The sequence below is a fragment of the Littorina saxatilis genome, linkage group LG5 (genome assembly GCF_037325665.1).
Source record: "Littorina saxatilis isolate snail1 linkage group LG5, US_GU_Lsax_2.0, whole genome shotgun sequence".
In the NCBI taxonomy this organism is placed as follows: Eukaryota; Metazoa; Mollusca; class Gastropoda; order Littorinimorpha; family Littorinidae; genus Littorina; species Littorina saxatilis.
The window spans coordinates 4,681,788-4,706,961 of record NC_090249.1 but is presented as its reverse complement, the minus strand read 5'-3'; the positions used below and the strand labels follow the sequence as shown (position 1 = coordinate 4,706,961).

General features: G+C 42.6%; 1 protein-coding gene across 7 annotated transcripts in view; it reads left to right on the top strand.

Annotated features, from left to right (window-relative positions):
- LOC138966131 (ras-related protein Rab-3) overlaps positions 1 to 25,174 on the top strand; it is a 63,772-nt gene that overhangs the window by 15,547 nt on the left and 23,051 nt on the right. For 5 of the 7 annotated variants that reach the window (XM_070338253.1, XM_070338251.1, XM_070338249.1 and 2 more), the window contains one exon: positions 24,838 to 25,062. In XM_070338253.1, the coding sequence (XP_070194354.1) occupies positions 24,838 to 25,062 (225 nt within the window). Of the gene's footprint in view, positions 1 to 10,627; positions 10,962 to 11,205; positions 11,323 to 24,837; positions 25,063 to 25,174 lie in introns of those variants that run through there. The other 2 variants (XM_070338254.1, XM_070338255.1) reach the window with 2 other exon arrangements.

The following is a 25,174-nucleotide window of genomic DNA, read 5'->3' as shown; positions in this document are numbered from 1 at the left end:
GACGCCTTACCACTAGGCCAACCGTGCCGGTAGTCAGCAGAAGGTGGACATGCAGTCCTACTTGGGAGGTATTCTGCCAGCCAGGCTCTCATCTTTGGGACTGGCATCGCAGGTATGACTGTGTGCTTGCTTGATTGCTTGTTGATGGAGGGCGGAGCGGATCAGGGGTGAAGTGTTCAGTGTTCTCAGGCAGTGCCAAGCAGCGGCCGGGAGTATTGATGTGATGATGGGTTTCTCTATCGGCATCAATCACCTGTGGTGGGTGTGTGTGTGTGTGGAAAGGGGGGAGGGGTGAAGCAGGGGGGGGCTGCATCTCACCACTGGTGCGGAAATCAATGAGATTGGGTAGCCTCACGTCCATGACTGCACAGTTTGTTGGGTGTCCCAGCTTCTCCCCACGCTCTTCAGTCGGCTTACCACGCCAGGGTTTTTCTCGGCCACTCCCTCCACTCTACTCCAACTGTTATACCCAACATTCTTATTTTGTCATACCTGCCTGCCAGTTCTTCTTCTTCTTGGTTCATGGGCTTAGACTCCCACGTTCACTCATGTTTTTAGCACGAGTGGATTTTTACGTGTATGACCGTTTTTACCCCGCCATTCAGGCAGCATACGCCGATTTCGGGGGAGGCATGCTGGGTATTTTCGTGTTTCTATAACCCACCGAACTCTGACATGGATTACAGGATCTTTTCCGTGCGCACTTGGTCTTGTGCTTGCGTGTACACACGAAGGGGGTTAAGTCACTAGCAGGTCTGCACATAAGTTGACCTGGGAGATCAGAAAAATCTCCACTCTTAACCCACCAGGCGGCAGCGACCGGGATTCGAACTCACGACCTCCCGATTAGGAGGCTGACGTCTTACCACTGCGCCTGTCTGCCTGCCAGTGTAGGCCAGTGTTTTTCTTCCTCCAGTACAGTCTAGGGGTGTGGAATTAACACACAGATCCTTAGCAGGCACTCCCTCAAAGATTAAGAATTATTATTACTAGCAGTTAAGCCCGGCTTCGCCCGGGAGTAAGCGGAGCCCTGTAGCAATTTAAGACGCTCGCTATCCCATTATCATTAGCTTTACCTCCTTTGTTTGGATACAAAAAAACCGTCTAGAAATTTCCGGAACTGTCCAGTTAATTTTTCATTCTTCATTTCTTCCCCTCATAGGAGCAACAGCGAGTCTCTAATATCACTGGCATGATGTGCTTGCTACAGGTGAACAGTAGGCACTGAACTCGTCTTGCACCATATAGGCTGTATTCAATAAATGGGAGGTCCATAATCTGAGAAAGGAAACAATGAATCAAGAAACTAAAACCCAGGTGCACATCTGCGGCACCTAGGGAGTGTACGTGCACACTATCTTGTTCCTGCCTCTTGCCATCTCAGAGGTATGGCGACCACAGACACACACACAGACAGACAGACACTCTCTTTTATTTATATGTATAGATTATTATTATGGTGAGCTTATATAGCGCGAACCACAATTAACTGTGCTCTCCGCGCTTTACATATTAATTTCTGCCGTGTGAAATGGAATTTTTATACAGACAGACAGACAAACAAACATTTTTTACACACAATATATAACGCATTCACATCGACCAGCAAACCTCAAGCCTGTTAGGCGAGCATTCACCTTTCGCGGCCTTTATTCCAAGTCACACGGGTATTTGATGGACATTTTTATCTATGCCTATACAATTTTGCCAGGAAAGACCCTTTTGTCAATCGTGGGATCTTTAACGTGCACACCCCAATATAGTGTACACGAAGGGACCTCGGTTTTTCGTCTCATCCGAAAGACCAGCACTTGAACCCACCATCTAGGTTAGAAAAGGGGGGAGAAAATAGCGGCCTGACCCAGGGTCGAACACGCAACCTCTCGATTCCGAGCGCAAGTGCGTTACCACTCGGCCACCCAGTCCCATCATGCTGCTCAGGTAGCAGGGTACAAAAAAACACCACAAAACCCAGTGTGACAAGCAAAACTCTCCCTGTAAGGTGATCCTGAGGGTATAAAGCTCAGGAAGGCATAGAAGAAGAAGACTCCCTCAGTTTTAAAGACCGGATTTTCTCAGTTGTTTGTCTTGGAGGGGGGAGAGGGTCCACTGTACTGTCTGTTCTAGCCAACACTCTCTTCTCTCCGACCGGCACGGTTGGCCTAGTGGTAAGGCGTCCGCCCCGTGATCGGGAGGTCGTGGGTTCGAACCCCGGCCGGGTCATACCTAAGACTTTAAAATTGGCAATCTAGTGGCTGCTCCGCCTGGCGTCTGGCATTCTGGGGTTAGTGCTAGGACTGGTTGGTCCGGGGTTAGTGCTAGGACTGGTTGGTCCGGTGTCAGAATAATGTGACTGGGTGAGACACAAAGCCTGTGCTGCGACTTCTGTCTTGTGTGTGGCGCACGTTAAATGCCCTTCGTGGTCGGCTGGGCGTTAAGCAAACAAACAAACAAAACAAACTCTCTTCTCTCCCTCCCATCTCTGGCTTGGTTGGCTCCTCCCTCCCCCCCCCCCCCCCCCCTTCTGGTTTCATGTGGGTTTGCCTGCAAGGTTAGCATAACAACTTTCTCTGGAGACAAACAAGGATTATCCGGGCTTATTTGACAGTATTCCCTTTGAAGCTTAGCGGATCTGACCTGCCCCTGTCAGCTGAAGGGTGATGATTATATGGCAGTGTTGTGAAGCTTACAATTTCTGGATGTCGTTGGCCATCATCAAATAAAAGCTGTCTTAATGATTGGAAGTGCATCAAAGCCATGTTTGTGCAAGGAATATAATGCAAAGCATACAATGTAAGCATTTTGTATTCAACTGTTTATCAATTTGCTCTAAATTCACGATGGCTGTGTGGGAAAAGTTTTGAATCCACAGTTGCGTGTACGTGTCGATACTTTGCCCTGCATTCTTCCGTCACTGAGAGGGAAACAAAAAATGTAATGCAGTCTTTATGGGCTACTATTGGATCCAATTTCTAGAGTGGCTGAATAATTAACTTCAAATTGTCCTCCAAAATTTGTTTATAAATGCATTTTAGGGAGGTTTTTGGGTGCTATCGAGAACAGTTGTGCCCTTGTGTTTGATTAATCTGTCAATACCCTGAATTTAATCGAAGAGGGAGTGGAGGCTATTATTGGAAATTACATCGACATCGCCACGGCAACCACACTTTACTATAGACCAAGGGAGATCAATACAGCTATCCCTTGCCTCCTGTGCCCCCCCCCCCCCCACCCACACCCGCTGTGGGTGTCTGGCCCTGCTTGAGGGGGATAATAGTGTCAAGTGGAATGGATGGAACAGGTTTCCCTCAAATGGTCTGCACTAGCGGCTGCATGCTTTCTGCCAGGCCCGTGTTTTTCTACTGCTCCTGAAAACATCAGCTTTTCCCCGCAGAATGTGTTAACAATCATGATGATTACATCTGTGTGTGATAATAAAGTCAAATGCTGTTTATATTGAAAAATGATAGTGTAAACTGAGAACAAGCCAACACTGATATGGCCACTATAAGTAATTGGTATGTCAGGATCCACATGCAACACGCCAAACATGAAATTTATTGAAATACCATTTCCAGGGGTCAGACTTTATGTACAAAACAGAAACGGGTGAAAGAATACACCATGTTAAGTTTACCACCCTGCTGCTTTTGAAAGGTTGTGTAAGGCAAAAAAAAAAAATAGGTGTGGTTACGGTAACATAGCCAAAAAAAATAGGGTAGGAATAGGTAGGCAATCACTTTTTTTTTTAAACTTTTTTTTCTAATGTGTACAAATCAAACCTACTTGACAGGGAAATAAGTGTGCGACTCGGGCGATTTTGCTTTCATTGCGTTTTCTGCACTGGGGTTTTTTTTTTTTGTTTTGACAAATGTAATAAAAAGTTCTAGGGTCGGCCCCTAAAAATAGGGTAGGTCGGGTTACCGTAACCACACCTATTTTTTTTTTAGGCCTAATTTATACAGTTCTGTTTGGCTTCAATCATGCAGTTAAGCTGTGTGTTGTTCTTTGCATGCAAAGACCTTCCTCCAAGGCTGACTAAAACCTACACCTCTCCGACTGTCACACTTAGGCTGTTGCTGGTAATTTGGAACTTTTCAATGGCTGACCTGTCCACTGTGCTGCTTCAACTAGCTTAGAGCTGTCAAAATAGTTTCAGCCTGACTGGGCTTTCAGCTGCAAGGCAATTATTTGTGAGAGAGGGGTGTCTGTAATGTTTGCATTTGGCTGGGGTACTGTGTCTCGCATGCCTATAAGGGACACCATTGAGAGCGGGAGAACTGCATAGTATTGTATAAGAGAAAGTGAAACTGCAGGCTGCCTCGAGTTGTGTGATTCCCTTGGTTATAATTTTTATGTCTGTGAAATAGAGCTTGTAGTCTCAAAGTGTCAGTATTTGTCCATTGAAAAAAGAACACTTTCGTGTCTGGGTCAATGTGGTAAAGAACCCTCTCGTGTCTGGGTCAATGTGGTAAAGAACCCTCTCGTGTCTGGGTCAATGTGGTAAAGAACCCTCTCGTGTCTCGGTCAATGTGGTAAAGAACCCTCTCGTGTCTCGGTCAATGTGGTAAAGAACCCTCTCGTGTCTCGGTCAATGTGGTAAAGAACCCTCTCGTGTCTCGGTCAATGTGGTAAAGAACCCTCTCGTGTCTCGGTCAATGTGGTAAAGAACCCTCTCGTGTCTCGGTCAATGTGGTAAAGAACCCTCTCGTGTCTCGGTCAATGTGGTAAAGAACCCTCGTGTCTCGGTCAATGTGGTAAAGAACCGTCTCGGTCAATGTGGTAAAGAACCCTCTCGTGTCTCGGTCAATGTGGTAAAGAACCGTCTCGGTCAATGTGGTAAAGAACCCTCTCGTGTCTCGGTCAATGTGGTAAAGAACCCTCTCGTGTCTCGGTCAATGTGGTAAAGAACCCTTTCGTGTCTCGGTCAATGTGGTAAAGAACCCTCTCGTGTCTCGGTCAATGTGGTAAAGAACCCTCTCGTGTCTCGGTCAATGTGGTAAAGAACCCTCTCGTGTCTCGGTCAATGTGGTAAAGAACCCTCGTTTCTCAATGTAGTTCAAGATCAAAAGAGCTATAGAGAGAATTATCAAAGAGAGAGTATTTTTAGTGCCTCGATATTATGGTCGTAGTCTGATGCTTATTTCTGTTCAGTGATGTCTGCAAGTCTCTGATGATGTCTGCTGGCTTCCTTTAATGGTATCTTCTTGCTTCCTTTAAAGGCGCAGTAAGCCTCCCGTAAACCATCACAGATACGGTCAGGCTTTTACACACAGTACAAACACCCTTTCATTTAAACACTCAACGATTGAGAACATCCTAGGTGTCCTCCGTAAAGAGCGAACAATTTTCAAAGAATTTATTTTTGTGTGGTTTATCTTACCCCTGAGCCATCGTGAACCCGTGTGATCCAGTTTCCCTTTTTCACAATGTAGTCAGTTAGTTATTTGAATGCAACTCGATGTGAGCTTATTTACAATAGCACGTTTTTATGCACGAAACAAACGGCTGTGGTTCACAAGAACTCTAGCGATGGCTTTTGACTGTTGAGAGGAACGGCGATATACATGATAAACCGTCGTCTGCTACGACCCTTGCGTGACCCTGCTTCCGGGCTTTTCTTTTTTCAAACTTTCACAACTTCGAATTGTACTGATCTTGTCTTGATGAAAAAAGAATTCTTTTATGATTAAAGAATGTTTGTGTAACAAGCTGTCAATTTATTATTTAGATTTTAAAAGTTTGGTCTCGCTCCAAAACACACCATGGTCCCAAATCATTTTGATAATCATCGATTCACGGCTATCGCCAGTTTACATCGATAGAATGAGACCCGAAGGGAAGTAACTCATGTTTGACCTGAGTTCAGGATGGGTCCAAAAAGTGTGACAATCTGCAAAATTAATTCTTTAAAAATTGCTCGCTCTTTACGTAGGGCACCTAGGATGTTCCCGTTTGGTGAGCGTTCAAATGGAAGGGTGTTTGTACTGTGTGTAAAAGCCTGACAGTATCTGTGATGGTTTACGGGAGGCTTACTGTCCGGGCGTGATTTCCGGTATCATAACAGCCGTCCAGCACCAAAACGAGGCGCCATTGTTGTAGAAGACCAAGTCCACGAAAATGAATTCTTTGACGCTCGAGGAGCTTTGTGATAGTTTACGGGAGGCTTACTCTGCCTTTAATGGTGTCTGCTAGTTTCTGATAATATTGCCGGCTGAGTTTTGTTGATATCAGTGTTCTGAAAACTTTCCGTGGTTGGTTATTGTGTCAGGACTGAACAGATATAGGGCCCAGCTCAACTTGACGAAAAACAATCGTTTGAACTTTGCATTACTGTTGAAGCTGTGTTTGAGGTTCTGCTTTACAAGTAAGTGAATTTAAAAATATTAAGCAATGTGATTTATTTTTTTACATTCTGGGAACTGGTTAGCTCAATTTTACTTTCAAGTCAGCAAACCAGCGATCAAGTGTTCTCGATTGTGATCTTTTCATTCATATTGTACATGGTTACTATCATAAGACTTATCTATAATCTTGTTTGTGTTTACTTTGAGTGGTGTAAATTAGTTAGTCTACACAGGTTAAGTGCTGACACAGAAATGTGTTAGTTTGTTCAGACTCAGTCATGCAACTTTACTTCGATCACCATTTGGTTAATGTGCTGCCATACACAGCCAGTATCAAACTCTCAGTAATGATACATCCAAAGGCAATCCATATTCCATTTGCCGGAGTCCTCTCCTGAGAGCAAGGGGATGATGACATAGAACGAACCTCATGCGCAAGGCTAGCTGAGAGACTAGACTGTGAGTTGTGGGCTTTACTGCGAGTTGGGAATGGGTGAATGGACGTCAATTGAGGCTAGTCGGAACAATGCCAGACGCTCGTCCAACCCTCCATTGATCCACACTGTCCTGGGAGTATCGGCTGAGAGCAGAGTAGCCGCCTCTGTCAGTGTCTCGGTCTATTGGAGAGAGAGAGAGCGAGCCTGGCTCCCTGGTGGCTCGAGGGGGTAGATCCAGGCCGGATGCCTCTATCTCTGTGCTGTATGTCTTGTGTCTCTCTTGAGACCTGTTTGCCATTGCTGCACTATGGCTGTCGACCATGAGATGTAAGACTATAGATCTTTGCCCAGTTCCAACTTTTCCCTGCCTATTGGCTGCAGCAGGTTTAGAGTAAAATGAGGAAGGGGCCCAAACAGGGTTGAGGCGGTACAAATGTCAGTGAAATGGCTGCTTGTGCTAATTGCTATGCAAGTGTTAATTCATTAAATTATTGAGACATAGGGAAGGAAACTGAGGCATTGGGTTGTGTGATGTACATTTCTGATGATTTAGGTTACATGATGCCTGCTTTTGTTGCTCCCTGAATACCGTAACATAAAAGAGAACAGGAAATTACTAACTTGTCCATTATTGAGTTCACGAAAGCAAGGATACATTTTGGAAATTCAACATAGAAATAAGCTTTGAATTCAAGCAACTCGGTTCATATCAACCTTAATAAATGTTGATCTACATTCAGTTTTTGTGATGTATTACACTATCCTGCGGCATGCAAACACACAGGCAATTGTTGAAGCAGGAGGCCTAATTCACAGCTCAAAACGTCCAGGCACACACAAAGGTCACATTGTTGATTTGTCATGTAAACTTGTGTTTGTGACAGATGTTTTATCACCAACTGTTGCTGCAATTGTGACTGAGTGTTGCGGGGTTGGTTGGCCAAATTATACTGCTAACCCAGTCAGGTTTGCCTCCCTCTGTCCCTGGTATTCAGCAATTGCTTGGAGCTATTATGACTGCCTTGGAAAAGGCATGTACAGGGGAACCTGTCTATCTATAACGACCACCCAAGGGTCGTTATAAACAGATGGTTGTTTATGTTATGGATAGGTGAATTATGTAGGAAAAAATCTTGCGGGGGAACCTTTGGGGTGGTTGTTATTGTGAGGTGGTCACCAGGACAGGTTTGACTTTATATCTAAACAGCCCTGATTTTTACATTTAGTCAAGTTTTGACAAAATGTTTTAACGTAGAGGGGGGAATCGAGACGAGGGTCATGGTGTATGTGTGTGTGTCTGTGTGTGTGTGTGTGTAGAGCGGTTCAGACTAAACTACTGGACCGATCTTTATGAAATTTGACATGAGAGTTCCTGGGTATGGTATCCTCACACGTTTTTTTCATTTTTTTGATAAATGTCTTTGATGACGTCATATCCGGCTTTTCGTGAAAGTTGAGGCGGCACTGTCACGCCCTCATTTTTCAACCAAATTGGTTGAAATTTTGGTCAAGTAATCTTCGACGAAGCCCGGACTTCGGTATTGCATTTCAGCTTGGTGGCTTAAAAATTAATTGATGATTTTGGTCATTAAAAATCTGAAAATTGTAAAAAAAATATTTTTTTTATAAAACGATCCAAATTTACGTTCATCTTATTCTCCATCATTTGCTGATTCCAAAAACATATAAATATGTTATATTTGGATTAACAAGAAGCTCTGAAAATTAAATATATAAAAATTATTATCAATTTTTTTTTTTCGAAATCAATTTAAAAACATTTTCATCTTATTCCTTGTCGGTTCCTGATTCCAAAAACATATAGATATGATATGTTTGGATTAAAAACACGCTCAGAAAGTTAAAACGAAGAGAGGTACAGAAAAACGTGCTATCCTTCCCAGCGCAACGAATACCCCGCTCTTCTTGTCAATTTCACTGGCACTGCCTTTGCCACGGGCGGTGGAGTGACGATGCTACGAGTATACGGTCTTGCTGCGTTGCGTTGCGTTCAGTTTCATTCTGTGAGTTCGACAGCTACTTGACTAAAATAATGTTGTATTTTCGCCTTACACGACTTGTTTTTCATTTTGGCTGGCAGTAGACTTTTCCCCTAGTTACTCTTGTATTCCTGGGATGGTTTTGCATGGTAAATAAAAAGGCAAAGAGCTTTAATTTAATTCAGCAGTAGTAGCCTCACGCGCCACAGAGGCATGTTATTTGTACACACCCCTGAACTTGAAGTTTGGCTAACTGTATAGAATTTCCACGATCTCTTTTATTCCCTGGATGGTATTCTCTCCAGATTGAAAGATCTAACAGCATGTTATCTATGTGTCCTGTAATAGATACTAGGGTGTCTGCTTGGGAGTGGCAACTATTTTCAATTTGTACTCTTCATAAATCTGTTTTTGTTGCTAAATTGAATAGGCTTGGAGTTTTGAATGCAGACATTGATAGGCATGCATGAGACACGTTTTTTAGGACCAACATTTCAACATCTTTTTGTCACTGTTCATGTGCTGTAGCTTGTTTGTATTGAAATGCAAGCAAGAATTCCCTGTTCATATCAAGTGCGGTTGTCTTTTTGGGGGCGAGGATTGGGAGAGCCACGGAGGGGTGGTAAAGAGGAACTGGTGTTTTGACCCTGCAGCTTTGGGATTGCCAGATGAAACAAGTCATGTGAGGGTTTGGCTTGTAATGCAGGCAGGTTTCTTTCTTTCTTTATTTGGTGTTTAACGTAGTTTTCAACCAGGACGGTTATATCGCGACGAGGGAAAGGGGGGAGATGGGATAGGGGAAAGGGGGGAGATGGGATAGAGCCACTTGTTAAGTGTTTCTTGTTCACAAAAGCACTAATCAAAACATTGCTCCAGGGGCTTGCAACGTAGTACAATATATGACCTTACTGGGAGAATGCAAGTTTCCAGTACAAAGGACTAAACATTTCTTACATACTGCTTGACTAAAATCTTTACAAACATTGACTATATTCTATACAAGAACCACTTAACAAGGGTAAAAGGAGAAACAGAATCCGTTAGTCGCCTCTTACGACATGCGGGGTGCAGAGAAATAAGGATGTGGAAAAGAAGACTTTTGGTAAGTGAAATAAAGGTGATGGATCCAGTCAGGTAGAAATAAGACAACAAGAAAAGAATTGGAAAACTGCAGGGAATAGTAGGGAGAGTTTTCTTGGAAGGAAATATAGGTGAAAGGACTGGTAAGGCAGAAATAAAACAAAAGAAGAGAAGTAAAGGGGTGGGGTAGCTCTGTTTAAACGCTCCCGCTGGGTGAAGGCGACCCCATGGGAGCATGCAGGCAGGTACAGTATGAGGGCAAGCTACATGTATGAGAATGTAGTGGATGAATGTGTCAGAGGGTGTGTGTGCACATCTATAGCCCAGCATTGATTCTTTGCCAGGCTGCCTGGTCAGCCATTCTCTTCTCCACTCTTAGTGCTGTGTTGCTTCACTGTAGACAGCCAGCTCAGCTCACCTTCCCCCTTCCCCCTCGTCCCTCCCCTCTAACAGCCAGAGTCGTGCTGCCTGTGCTGGTTGTAGTCAGCTTGAGAGGGTCAACCCCAACACACAGGATCACACACAGTCGGGGCTATTGATTTTCCCTACCTCTCTCAGTCTCTGCCTCCTTCCCCTCTCTCTCTCTCTCTCTCTCTCTCTCTCTCTCAGTCTCTCTCTGCCTGCCTGCCCCAGCCTGCCAACTAGAACCTGTGCTTCCCACAGACACACACGCACAGGACATGTGGTTGTGGATCATCTTAAGTGCCAGCCACAAGAGTTTAGGGGACCCTTTTAGCTGACATCCCTCATTAAACCCTCCTTTCTGTAAATTGCCTCTTGCCCTTTCTGCTGCTAATCAGAGGACAGAGACGTAACAAGGGTGGTAACGAGCAGTTGGATGCAAATGAATATTGAATGTTGGGAAGCCTGCAAGTCTGCTGGAAGCCCTGCTTAATTAAGGCGGGTGTGGGTTGCTGGGAAGGCAGTAGGCTGAGGCAGCCATTTTGGATCAGGACTGAGTGCGAGAGACTGGGGGTGGCATCACATCTGTTGCCGCGTCGCTGTTGTTCGTGTGTCCCTGTCGTGGTGTGTGCCCGTGTTTCTGCTCTGTCCCGTTTCCCGTCGGATACACACAACATTATCCCGCCTTGTCCACGGTAAGTTAGATTTTGCTGACATGTTAAGGCTTTGGCCTTCATTACAATGGATTCATTCACTCTCAAAGCTAGTGCCTGAGCAGATCTATAATGGTGGAACCTCTTGAGGTGGTTGGGTTCTGTAGTGTATGGTAGTCATGATGAGTGCTGTAACATGCTCATGTCATGACTTCACCCAGTCTAGTTGGTGGTCTGATGAGTGATGTCATAGGTCCTGCCTGGATCAATGGCTTTTCTTGAGTCACCACTGAGGAGGACCACACACTAAGTCAGCATCACTTGTTCTCTCAATCTACTGTGGTCATCACCTGGCATATTTGTTGGCGAACGGTGAAACCTAAAGCTTCTCAATACCACAGCGGTAAGATTAATGTTCAACTTTTTCGTATTGATGAGTCGTAGCAAATGGAGGTAAGACTCGAGTTGGTTGCTTTTTTTTTGGACCAGATGTTTGTCAAACCGGTACCTCTTCTTCACATCAGATATGATCATAACCAGACTGGAAGCTTGCACAATAAGTGGAGCCATAAACGTACAGACCGGTATTCTAGTTACTTTCAGATTTTTGGTAAAGAACGGTGGGTGTTCAGGAATGTCCAGTAAAAGTTTCATTAACATATTTCTTGTGAACAGCTGGGTTTGGACTCATGTGAGGTTTAATTCTCGTTTATTTATCTTCTTTGCTCTTCGGCATCCCACTTTCACTTCCAAGAAAAGCTCCTAAATCTTAGATGTGATTTCTTGCTGAACAAAACGGTAACAATGTACGTAAGCCAAAGAACATGGAACAAAGGTTACTGTGCCGGAGATTTGTATGACAGAGTTCATACACTTTACATATTTACTTGATTTTAACCAAATTCACCAATCACTGAGCAACAGTGGTAACAGTGTGAATCTATGACCAGTATTTGTATTACATGTATTTGGTCAGAAAAAAAGTTTGTATGCAGGTTCGTTTTCATGAAATTGTTTGAACTCAACTTTTAGTTAGGACCTGTTGCTAGTAATTGTATCATTTAGTCACGGAAATGGCATTTTGGTTTCCTGTGCAAAATGTTATGTTGTTGAACTGTAAACCATGTGACTGGCATCAGCAATTGCAGTACATTGAGAGGCAGACCATTATACTGTTGGTTGAGTGAGGCAAGAGAGCATACAAGCAGGCTATTGTTATCCAATGTTGGCTGTGGGGCTGACAGGCAGACCATTATACTGTTGGTTGAGTGAAGCAAGAGAGCATACAAGCAGGCTATTGTTATCCAATGTTGGCTGTGGGGCTGACAGGCAGACCATTATACTGTTGGTTGAGTGAAGCAAGAGAGCATACAAGCAGGCTATTGTTATCCAATGTTGGCTGTGGGGCTGACAGGCAGACCATTATACTGTTGGTTGAGTGAGGCAAGAGAGCATACAAGCAGGCTATTGTTATCCAATGTTGGCTGTGGGGCTGACAGGCAGACCATTATACTGTTGGTTGAGTGAAGCAAGAGAGCATACAAGCAGACTATTGTTATCCAATGTTGGCTGTGGGGCTGACAGGCAGACCATTATACTGTTGGTTGAGTGAAGCAAGAGAGCATACAAGCAGGCTATTGTTATCCAATGTTGGCTGTGGGGCTGACAGGCAGACCATTATTAGTGGGGCTCGTATGTTGCAGACGCACTCATAAATCATTCACATCTTGCAACAAACATCATACTTTGTGATATTGTTCCTTATAATTATTTAAGGGATTTCAGATACAGAGCCACTTCAGAAATCGTTTTTTTTGTTTTTGATACGGTATAAAAGGCTGCATTTACAGCAGACGAAATTCGTACCAAAAGCGCTCAGCAGTAAATATTCCCAACTCAGCAAATGTAAAATTAAATGGTTTACCATGCACCAGAAGTTGTCTGCTGATAACACATGCATGACATAAATACTCTTATGGGTATTTTTGTGTTCTGGTATTTAATTTGATCGTTTTTAGAATTTTATATATCCGCAGCATGAAAATTCAAGATGGCGGCCTCCGCAACATTGCGTGTTTTGATTTGAGCGAAAACAACGTTTCTGAAGGTAAGTTTTCAAGAATACGCATCCATTCACCAATGTCACATCATTTTACTGTTTAATTCTCCCCTGGGGTCTGTTATTCATCGGGTGAAGCGCTGAAATGCAGAGACTTTGTTTAATATTGCAATAGCTCATCAGCTGGATTGTGATGCTGATAGATCTAGATCTATCTGTTGATTACAAGTAAGGAAATCATGATCGCCACGCTGGTGATTTTAAACAGATTAAACGAACTTTGAATAAAAGGCGAGGAGAAAGAGATTGTTCATGGTATGATAAATGATTAGTCCTGCCTACGTTTAGGACTTCCATAAGGTGGGGAGGGGTAGAGTCAAAAACTGAGTGAGGGTAGGCCAGATAGTAGGATGACCAGCTGGAGATAAAAACACTCCACTCCCCATGTCTTTGCAGTGTTGTGATCAAACTTTCAAAGACGGTAGGTAACAGACAAAAGCATACAGTGTATGCTAATCAAATGAGATAAGTGGTTTTGAAAAATGAAGAGGTACCGCTCTTTGAGTTTTACAATTTTGGTTTGTTGCTTGTTTCTCATCCTTTTGCTTATTTTAAGTTGACCGTGCATTGGTGTGAATTTTATTTGTACAGGATATATACAAGAGTTACACCACATGCCGGTTCCTGGGAACAAGCGTTCTGCATTTATTCCGGTGCCACAGAAGGGAGCTGATTTCACCAGTACTACTGTATCAAGGTTTGTTACCTAATACATCTTAACAGTAAGATTTTTTTATTTGTATTAATTGGAACATGTTTGCACATCATTTGTAAGCGACCTCTGTGAATTTGATGGGTTTAACGTACGAACCCTCACTATGGTCAACATTCTGTTAGCGACTGTTTGAAGCAAATAAATGTAGCGGTCAGAAAGATTCCAGAATCAGTTGGGTCACTGGAAACTGTGTTTGTTTGTTTTTTAACCTGAAACAGTGAGAATTATACAAATTCATGAAATACAATTTTCTTTCATTTTGGTCTGTTGTGCGAAGACTTGCTAACCCGGCTTTGACCGACTCTCTGAGATAGTAAACATTATTCAAATACATTCAAATAAAAATGTCACTTTTCATCTTTTGTGTGAAGGGTACCCCAGGCTGATTTCCTGCACCATGGATGTAGAGGAGGCCAGACAGTCTGCTTCTCATTCCAGCTGTGTTGCGTTTTTTTCTGCTCGTGAAGTGTATCGCCACATTGCCAAAGCCATTGGCCAAGAGAAGTCACCCTGTCTGCCCATTTTGCATAGCCTTACAGGCTGTGACACTATGTCGTTCTTCAACGGTATTGGGGAATCAGAAGGCTTGGGAAGTATGGCAAGCATTTGAAGACGTCACTCAAACTTTCTTCAGGTTGTCTGCTCCTCTTTGTAAGCTGAGTACCACTGACAGGGCAGCACAAGAGCTTTTTGGTGTACATTTGTAGGACAAAACCAGCAACGTACTGGGTGTAAACAGTGCTAGACGGTACCTCTTCAGTAAAAAGAGCTGCCAAATTGACCATAATCCCCTTACAAGTGAGGTGCTGCTGCAGGACATGAGACTGAGAAGAGCCATCTACCTATTAGACTTCCAAACTCTGTGGGCTGGCAGTTCAAGGCTGGAAAGTGGGAGTCATTCTGGACGAGCTTTCAAGAGGTATCCAGCGTGTGCCGAGAACTCATGAGGTGTGCCTGCAAGAAGAGCTGTACAACAAAACGCTGCAAATGCTGCTAAGAAGGACTGCAGAGCACAGCTCTCTGCAAATGTGCTTGCATGCCTGTGAAAACTGTCAGCATCTAAACTGTGCAAAAATATTTTTGCACCCATTTTCATACCCCAACTCAAACTTTTATTCCTGTGTCATTTTATTCAAACTGTCTATGCCATTAAAGGCTCGCATCTTCGCTATCTGGCACATTTTTTTTTAACATCATCATTTACGCCGTCAAAATAAGGATACCCTTGACGTGACAAAGAGATGTGACAAAAACTTCGGGTACCTTTTAAAAAGCCGACGACAATTCCCGAGGCACAACTGGGTCACTGTTGTATACGAAGAGAAAGTCAACTTGATTATCCATCCAGAACAGGTTGTTTTATTTCGCCATCTTGCATATTTCTAGTGTTGTGCCATTGTACCTACTGATGTATGTGTCGATTTCACGGATGAGATGTTTATGTGTCAAATTTGAGGGATACCCAAGTCAACTAAAATCCATGTATTTTTGCAATGACCAAGTGGGTTGCGTTGAAACTTTCAGGAATGTGTGTACGCACGAGGCGTAGTTCAACCGTTTGAGTACACTTTCAAATCTTCACGAAATAATATTTTAAAAACTGCCACAGGTTTGTTGACTTACATCCCACATATTTTTGACTTCGCATGTATATATGACAGATGGTTGTTTCAAGTACTGCCAAAGTTTCTTTTGAGTATAGACACTTGCCGGAATGTGCTAGTTGTGTAAACACATGAGAACAAACAACGTTTTCGAAATACAGCGATTATGAATTTTAGTCGACTTTTGAGTTGATACATTACATTTTTATCAGTTTTATTTTGGGGGTACCCTTATTTGGGCGGCGGTCAAATAACCCATGTAAAGGCCACCTTTTATCTTAAAAGTGTTCCAGTTAGCCAAGTTGAGTGCCCTCAATAGCATACATTGAATATAACAGCACAGGAATGAATGTTTTCGTTTTGGTATGAAAATTGGTGCAATATATTTATTTTTGCACAGTTTAGGTAATCCACAAATTCTTCAACCCTGCCACCCACACCGTCCAATCATTCTCTGCACCAACAATACATGTATTGTTTTGTTTAAAAATGTGTTTGTATTAGTTTCTATTGCAAGAGAATGTCTTGTAGCATCAAAAATGCCTAAATACCCTTTTATTGGCGGCCATTTTGAAAATTGTTAAAAAACTACTGATTTCTTAATTTTTTCACGGTGGCTCTGTATCAGGTTTTGTTAAGCAAAAGCAAATGTCCATTTACGCCAAATTTGCTGTTAATCACATGAAGTGAAATATGCCTAACATACCCAACCGTTTACACTGGCGGCCATTTTGAAAAATTGTTTAAAAACTACCCATTTTTTTATTTTTCGCGATGGCTCTGTATCAGGTTTTGTTAAGCACATAAAACTCTTCATATTTGCTTAATTTGGTGTTTGTTGCATGATTTGAATGATTTTGCAACATAGGAGCCCCACTATATACTGTTGGTTGAGTGAGGCAAGAGAGCATACAAGCAGGCTATTGTTATCCAATGTTGGCTGTGGGGCTGATTGGGAGGTGGACAGGTGGTGACAGTGGAGAACAATGGGGGGGGGGGGGGGGGGTTCAGACCTGAACTCTGTGGGGAAGATCACAGGCCATGGATGAGTTAAACATCTGCCTCCTGCTGCTGTTTGATGGAAACTCTTGTCATCACACTAGTGTGGGTGTAGGGGATATGGGGGCAACATGAATAGAAGTAGGTTGGGTGAACACAGGTCTTTGACCTCTTGGTGTAACATCAAACATGAATGGACATTAGGGTAATGGAAAGCTGTATTCTCTTTCCATGTACTTCTTGAAGATCAATAACAGCGTGCAAGTCAGTTGTCAGTTAACTCATTCTGAGGTTCTTCTATGGACATCAGTATTTATAAACTGATAAAGATTATGAGAAAACTCTAATTCTTCAGACAGTTCCTCTTCCATCTTCAGATTTTGTTGTAAATACTGCATTATAATCTTGAAGATCGTAGAGGTCAGTTGGGAAGAAACAAAACCCTTTAAATGATGAACGCTCTTACTTTTTGACCATCACCAGCAAATAGTCAAATCATGTGACCTGAGACTCTGAGAGGGGGGAATTAAGGGGGCTGGGTGTGTGTGTGTATGATGACAGATGTTATTCTTTTTGAAATGGAGGTTTGGTAAACTGTTATGCTTCCATCCATATTACAGAGATAACAGGCAGTCACAGCAATTACGTACGGATCGACAATAGGATATTAGTTTAGTGTGTGTGGGAGCTAGGGCATGCAAACCTGTGGGTTGACTCTCATGCAATCCCAATAATATCAAAGTGTACACTGGAGTGTACAGTGTTAACAAATTGGGTGGTTATTGAAGTAACAGTGTTTGTTCTATGCTTTTGACATTCCAGACATCATGTAATCAGCTTAGCCCCATACTTTGCAGCACATGTCTGGAAAATTGGTATTCAACTGGTATGTGGGACACCTTTGTTTGGGTGTCCTGTGGGAACTATTGGACCAGTTATGTTACACTCTTTGGTGTCCTCTGAGCTTTTGGGCCAGATATGTTACACTGTTTGGGTGTCCTTGGAGCTTTTGGGCCAGATATGTTACACTGTTTGGGTGTCCTTGGAGCTTTTGGACCAGTTATGTTACACTGTATGGGTGTCCTGGGAGCTTTTGGGCCGGGAACTGGGAGATTTTGGACCAGTTATGTTACACTGTATGGGTGTCCTTGCATGGAGCTTTTGGGCCAGATATGTTACACTGTTTGGGTGTTCTGGGAGCTTCTCGCGCCCCCTAATTGGCGTAGAGGCGCGTCCCCCGGGTGGTGGATGGGGGAGCCTTCTCTACTAACTTCTGGGAGAAGGTCGCATCAGTCTCGATGCCGTGAACCTAATTAGGATCTTTTTCTTGTTTCTTTATTTCTGCCTCCCCAAAGTCCTTTTACTTTCCTTTTCTCACCCATAAAATTCTTCACTTATTACCCTTGTTAAGTGGTTCTTGTGTAGAATGTAGTCAATGTTTGTAAGGATTTTGGTCAGGCAGTGTGTGGGAGGTGTTTGGTCCTTTGTGCTGGAAACTTGCATTCTCCCAGTAAGGTCATGTGTTGTACTACGTTGCAGGCCCCTGGAGCAATTTTTTGATTGGTGCTTTTGTGAACAGGAAACGCTTGACAAGTGGCTCTATCCCATCTCCCCCCTTTCCCCTATCCCATCTCCCCCCTTTCCCTCGTCGCGATATAACCTTCGTGGTTGAAAAAGACGTTAAACACCAAATAAAGAAAGAAAGTCCTGGGAGCTTTTGGGCCAGATATGTCACACTGTATGGGTGTCCTTGCATGGAGCTTTTGGACCAGATATGTTACACTGTTTGGGTGTCCTTGGAGCTTTTGGGCTGAATATGTTACACTCTTTTGCTGTCCTTGGAGCTTTTGGGCCAGATATGTTACACTCTTTCGGTGTCCTGGGAGCTGTTCGGCCAGATATGTTACACTCTTTGGGTGTCCTGGGAGCTTTTGGGCCAGATATGTTACACTGTATGGGTGTCCTTGCATGGAGCTTTTGGGCCAGATATGTTACACTGTTTGGGTGTCCTTGAAGATTTTGGGCCAGATATGTTACACTGTTTGGGTGTCCTTGAAGATTTTGGGCCAGATATGTTACACTGTTTGGGTGTCCTGGGAGCTTTTGGGCCAGATATGTTACACTGTTTGGGTGTCCTGGGAGCTTTTGGGCCAGATATGTCACACTGTATGGGTGTCCTTGCATGGAGCTTTTGGACCAGATATGTTACACTGTTTGGGTGTCCAGCTGGGAGCTTTAGGGCCAGATATGTTACACTGTTTGGGTGTCCTTGAAGATTTTGGGCCAGATATGTTACACTGTTTGGGTGTCCTGGAAGCTTTTGGGCCAGATGTTACACTGTTTGGGTGTCCTGGGAGCATTTTGTTCGGATGTTACAGGTTCCCTTGAATGTTTTCTTACATAACCATAAGGATTGACAAACCTTGGGAGAAATTTGGACTGTGTGAAATTATCTTTGCCCCAGGAAAAGCTTACTATTTTCACCTTAAGTGTAAGTTGAAGATTAAAGGTTAGAACATTCTAACCTGTGTATAGTGGCTCTGCTTGATTCAAGATATGATTTGAGGTTTTGTGTTTTCAAGCTACAACTGGCTGTTTCTGTATCCCATTTATTGATGTGAATCAGAATGTACTGAAACATATCAATCGTTCGGAGAGAGAGAGAGAGAGAGAGAGAGAGAGAGAGAGAGAGAGAGAGAGAGAGAGAGAGAGAGAGAGAGAGAGAGAGAGAGAGAGAGAGAGAGAGAGAGAGAGAGAGAGAGAGAGAGAGAGAGAGAGAGAGAGAGAGAGAGAGAGAGAGAGAGAGAGAGAGAGAGAGAGAGAGAGAGAGAGAGAGAGAGAGAGAGAGAGAGAGAGAGAGAGAGAGAGAGAGAGAGAGAGAGAGAGAGAGAGAGAGAGAGAGAGAGAGAGAAAAAAGCAGTACGTGTTAAGCGTTTCGTTCTGGGAAGCGCAGGTATGCGCATTAATAATTCAGTGGTTGCACGCTGCTGTGACACATCCAGACACTCAGCTGTCCATGTTTTCTCAGCGGTTCGAAGAATAATATAGCACAAGAGTAATATAGCACAGCTCAGCTAAAACCGACTGGCGACAGCTGGCTTGTGAGAGATGGGACATGTGCACACAGAGAGTTTGAGATGTTAGTGATACACTTGAAAGGGGGGATTGTTATTTTCCGAGGGTGAGGCGTTTTTGGGGTGAGTGTAAATCTTGCACTCAGTTTGACTCTGTATGTGTAGATGTGTTTGTGTGTGGCCGGGAACACCCTTAGACAAGCAAGTATTTCTAATCTCTTCTCTCTGCAGTGAAGTTGAAAATAGGCAGTTATAACTTACAGAGTACAATTCTTAATGACTAGGTACGACGAGAAATGATGGTTACTTGTCTTATGTCATTAAGCTATCACATGTGCATGTGTATACTCTTATTAATAAGCTAGCGGAGAGTGACCCTCTGTTGTGAAGTTGAGAGTGGGCAGCAGCAGTTCAAGATTGAACCGAATACGCTCTTCACTATTAAAGTAAGCACCAGGAGAAATTACAGCTTGTGCCATTACACTATCACACACACATACATTATGAACTGAATACGATCTTCACTTAGTAAGCACCAGGAGAAATTACAGCTTGTGCCATTACACTATCACACACACATACATTACTAGATGATTACCCGCTTCGCCGGGTACCGGCAAGTAGAGCCGAATACCAGGCTGCGCCTGGGACCCGGCAATGCCAGCTTCGCCGGCGCACGAAGGAAAGGAAATAGTAACGTGCAGTGACCTTCTAAAAATAGTAATGTAGTAACGAGAATATGGATTGACGCCACACGGAGGAAGGGAGATAATCGCGGCTGAAAACACTGGAGAAGATAAGGAAGAGTTACTGGTAGTTGATCCCGACAACAACAACAACAACAAAAAATCAGTTCAGCGCGCACAGCGCTGTGCGCTGAGAGCACGTGTTGAAATAGCTCATCGATGAGGTTGTGTCCGGGGTGTAGCTGAATACGGTGTCCAAATTTGAAAAAGATCCACCGAGAACTTTGGCCGTGCATCGCGAACAGACAGACAGACAGACACTAGTCGTATATATATATAGATGAACTGAATACGCTCTTCACTTAGTAAGCACCAGGAGAAATTACAGCTTGTGCCATTACACTAGCACACACACATACATTATGTTTACTAAGTCTGTAGTGGATACTCTTAAACAGCCAATATTTTTGCTTTTAAGATTTAACTTTTAAGATAGTCTGCCGCTGCTGTCAGTCTGTAATAGATAATCTGGGGATTAGTCCTGCTTTAAAGATGTCAAGATCGTCTGGTTATCAGTGGTGTTGTTACAAGCAACATTATACTAAGCAGAAGAGTGAAATTAGTTAAAGATTAAGTACCTGGCAGTGACTGAGTGAGAAGGCTGAGGAAAGAGTGCAAAATCAATTGAGCAACATAAAACATAGAGCCTCTCTGCGCAGAAAGCAGCCAGACTATTGACTGTTGGTGTGTGTTTAAGTGGAAGGATATTTGTTTTTATCAGATGTATAATCCTGCACACATTTCTGTTGGTGTACTCAATCACTGTTTTCAAAAGGATGGTACCAATTTTATTAAACCTACTATAGGCAAAGTGTAACATCTGTATTACAAGATAAATGTGTTGATCGATACATTCCTGGACATTAGCGTGTATTTCGACATAACATTCTGCTGTGTGGGCGACTTGATTCTAGTTGTGTATGACAATGATGGGGATTGTTATGGATCCACAGGTGTTGTGTAGCACCTTTTGTGAGCTGAGACAGATTGAGTTGCACACTACGTGAGCCATTACATAACTGATCGAAACTACCACACCACAGATAAAGCACAGAGAAACAAATGAAATACCTCCACACAAGTAAACCACAGAAAAAGTTGAGTGTAATTGATATTTGTGTGGGTGGACTAATTGCAACATTGAGTTACACAGTATACCGCTGTACATAAAACTTAAAATACAATAATGTAATACAATAATTACCACAACAGAAGTAGTTAAACCACAGAGAAAAATGTAATACCAGAACACTAGTAAACCCCAGAGAAAATCAACATTTGTGTGGGCAGATATATTGAAACATCACGTCAGGGGAGGATAATCCTGTGTATTGATCTTGACTGTTTTTATGATGCTCTTGGGTTGGGAAATAACATGCTGGCAGAGATGACTGAAGAATCCTATACTGAGATGACTGAAGAATCCTATACTGAGATGACTGAAGAATCCTATACTGAGATGACTGAAGAATTTCTTTCTTTCTTTATTTGGTGTTTAACATCGTTTTCAACCACGAAGGTTATATCGCGACGAGACTGAAGAATCCTATACTGAGATGACTGAAGAATCCTATACTGAGATGACTGAAGAATCCTATACTGAGATGACTGAAGAATCCTATACTGAGATGACTGAAGAATCCTATACTGAGATGACTGAAGAATCCTATACTGAGATGACTGAAGAATCCTATTCTGAGATGACTGAAGAATCCTATTCTGAGATGACTGAAGAATCCTATTCTGAGATGACTGAAGAATCCTATACTGAGATGACTGAAGAATCCTATTCTGAGATGACTGAAGAATCCTATTCTGAGATGACTGAAGAATCCTATTCTGAGATGACCGAAGAATCCTATTCTGAGATGACTGAAGAATAGATAGCTTATACTGAGATGACTGAAGAATCCTATACTGAGATGACTGAAGAATCCTATACTGAGATGACTGAAGAATCCTATACTGAGATGACTGAAGAATCCTATTCTGAGATGACTGAAGAATCCTATACTGAGATGACTGAAGAATCCTATTCTGAGATGACTGAAGAATCCTATTCTGAGATGACTGAAGAATCCTATACTGAGATGACTGAAGAATCCTATTCTGAGATGACTGAAGAATCCTATTCTGAGATGACTGAAGAATCCTATTCTGAGATGACTGAAGAATCCTATACTGAGATGACTGAAGAATCCTATTCTGAGATGACTGAAGAATCCTATTCTGAGATGACTGAAGACTCCTATACTGAGATGACTGAAGAATCCTATTCTGAGATATGGCGGCACAGTGGTATGCGTGGAAAGAATGGTATACAGTATCTGGTGGTACCTGTGATAAAAATTGCATTCAGTATCTGGTGGTATCCGTGGAAAGAATGGTATACAGTATCTGGTGGTACAGTGGTTTCCGTGGAAAGAATGGTATACAGTATCTGGTGGTACTGTGGTATCCGTGGAAAGAATGGTACACAGTATCTGGTGGTAACAGTGGTATCCGTGAAAAGAATGATTATACAGTATCTGGTGGTACAGTGGTGCCTGTGATAAAAATTGCATTCAGTATCTGGTGGTATCTGTGGAAAGAATGGTACACAGTATCTGGTGGTACTGTGGTATCCGTGGAAAGAATGGTATACAGTATCTGGTGGTACAGTGGTTTCCGTGGAAAGAATGGTATACAGTATCTGGTGGAACAATGGTATCCGTGGAAAGAATGGTATACAGTATCTGGTGGTACCTGTGATAAAAATTGCATTCAGTATCTGGTGGTATCCGTGGAAAGAATGGTATACAGTATCTGGTGGTACAGTGGTGCCTGTGATAAAAATTGCATTCAGTATCTGGCGGTACAGTGGTATCCGTGGAAAGAATGGTATACAGTATCTGGTGGTACAGTGGTGCCTGTGATAAAAATTGCATTCAGTATCTGGTGGTACAGTGGTATCCGTGGAAAGAATGGTATACAGTATCTGGCGGTACCTGTGATAAAAATTGCATTCAGTATCTGGTGGTAACAGTGGTATCCGTGAAAAGAATGATTATACAGTATCTGGTGGTACTGTGGTATCCGTGGAAAGAATGGTATACAGTATCTGGTGGAACAATGGTGCCTGTGATAAAAATTGCATTCAGTATCTGGTGGTACAGTGGTATCCGTGGAAAGAATGATTATACAGTATCTGGTGGTACAGTGGTATCCGTGAAAAGAATGATTATACAGTATCTGGTGGTAACAGTGGTATTCGTGAAAAGAATGATTATACAGTATCTGGTGGTACAGTGGTATCCGTGGAAAGAATGATTATACAGTATCTGGTGGTAACAGTGGTATTCGTGAAAAGAATGATTATACAGTATCTGGTGGTACAGTGGTTTCCGTGGAAAGAATGGTATACAGTATCTGGTGGTACAGTGGTTTCCGTGGAAAGAATGATTATACAGTATCTGGTGGTACAGTGGTTTCCGTGGAAAGAATGATTATACAGTATCTGGTGGTAACAGTGGTATTCGTGAAAAGAATGATTATACAGTATCTGGTGGTACAGTGGTATCCGTGAAAAGAATGATTATACAGTATCTGGTGGTAACAGTGGTATCCGTGAAAAGAATGATTATACAGTATCTGGTGGTAACAGTGGTATTCGTGAAAAGAATGATTATACAGTATCTGGTGGTACAGTGGTCACATATCTGTAAAAAGAATGGTATACAGTATCTGGTGGTACAGTGGTATCTGTGATTTGTTTGAAAGCAGTTCTTGATATTTGAAAAGATACATTAAGCTAGCACACATACATTACCATGGAATGCCTTTTGCCTTGTAGGTATATGCAGAAGTTTTTTTAATATTTTTATATGATTGTTCTTGTTGTTAATTGTCAAGAGTTTTTAATTATTTGTGTGTTTGTGTTCAGGAGCAAGTGAACATTTTCTTACTTTGTATAAAATTACACCTTTGATATGCATAACAAAGTCAAACCAAAAATTAATGTCAGTAAATCATTCTATGATGTTGGTTGCTTTCAATTTTTAAATGTCACCATTATTTATTGATTATGTACTCTACTTTTAAATGTTGCTTCAGCTATATTCAGCATGGAATGAAAGGATCCTAACCCACACAAGAGCCGGTGTTTACTAGGGCACCTGAGCCTTGGGGCATGTACATGTATTGCCATCACTAACATGTCAGTTATTGAATCAAAATACTATATCCGCTAGTTTAGAGTGACAATATACGCAAGAAGTGTCAGGCATTCAGATTAAAACATACACTCCTTTCCTTAATATATTGCACAGGTGTGATAAACAAAAAATTGGAGGGGGGGGGGGGTGTTGCGAATGTTGAGTACAAAGAGATATTAAACTGTAATGGTGATGCTTGATTGTTGGATTGGTCTTTGCATGAAACAGTGTGTTTTGGTTCATCTAATGTATTTCATAGTGCTTTTATCCTCATGTCGTCAGAAACATTGGTTTACTAGTGTATTTGGCAGCTAGTGTACATGCACATCTTCCACCATTTGCCTTTGAAACAAATATCAGAGATACCTATACAGAAATAATGACATAATAAGTACATTGCACCAACAACAAGATGAGAGAGAAAAAAGTTCTGTGTCGTTTACTTATACTAGTCTCTCTGTGTTTCAGATGGCGTCAGCAAACGATTCCAAATGGCAGAAAGATGCAGCAGACCAGAACTTCGACTACATGTTCAAACTGCTGATCATCGGCAACAGCAGTGTGGGCAAGACGTCGTTCCTCTTCCGATATGCAGATGATTCCTTCACCTCCGCCTTCGTCAGCACAGTGGGCATCGACTTCAAAGTCAAAACAGTATTCAGACAGGACAAGCGCGTCAAATTACAAATTTGGGTGGGTATTTTTTTGTTTTATGTTGGTAAGGGAATAGTAGCAGTCCCCCGTTGTTGTTTTTAACGCGAGAATTGGCGAGTGGGGTGAGGAAGTACCGTTTCGTGGGAAGTTC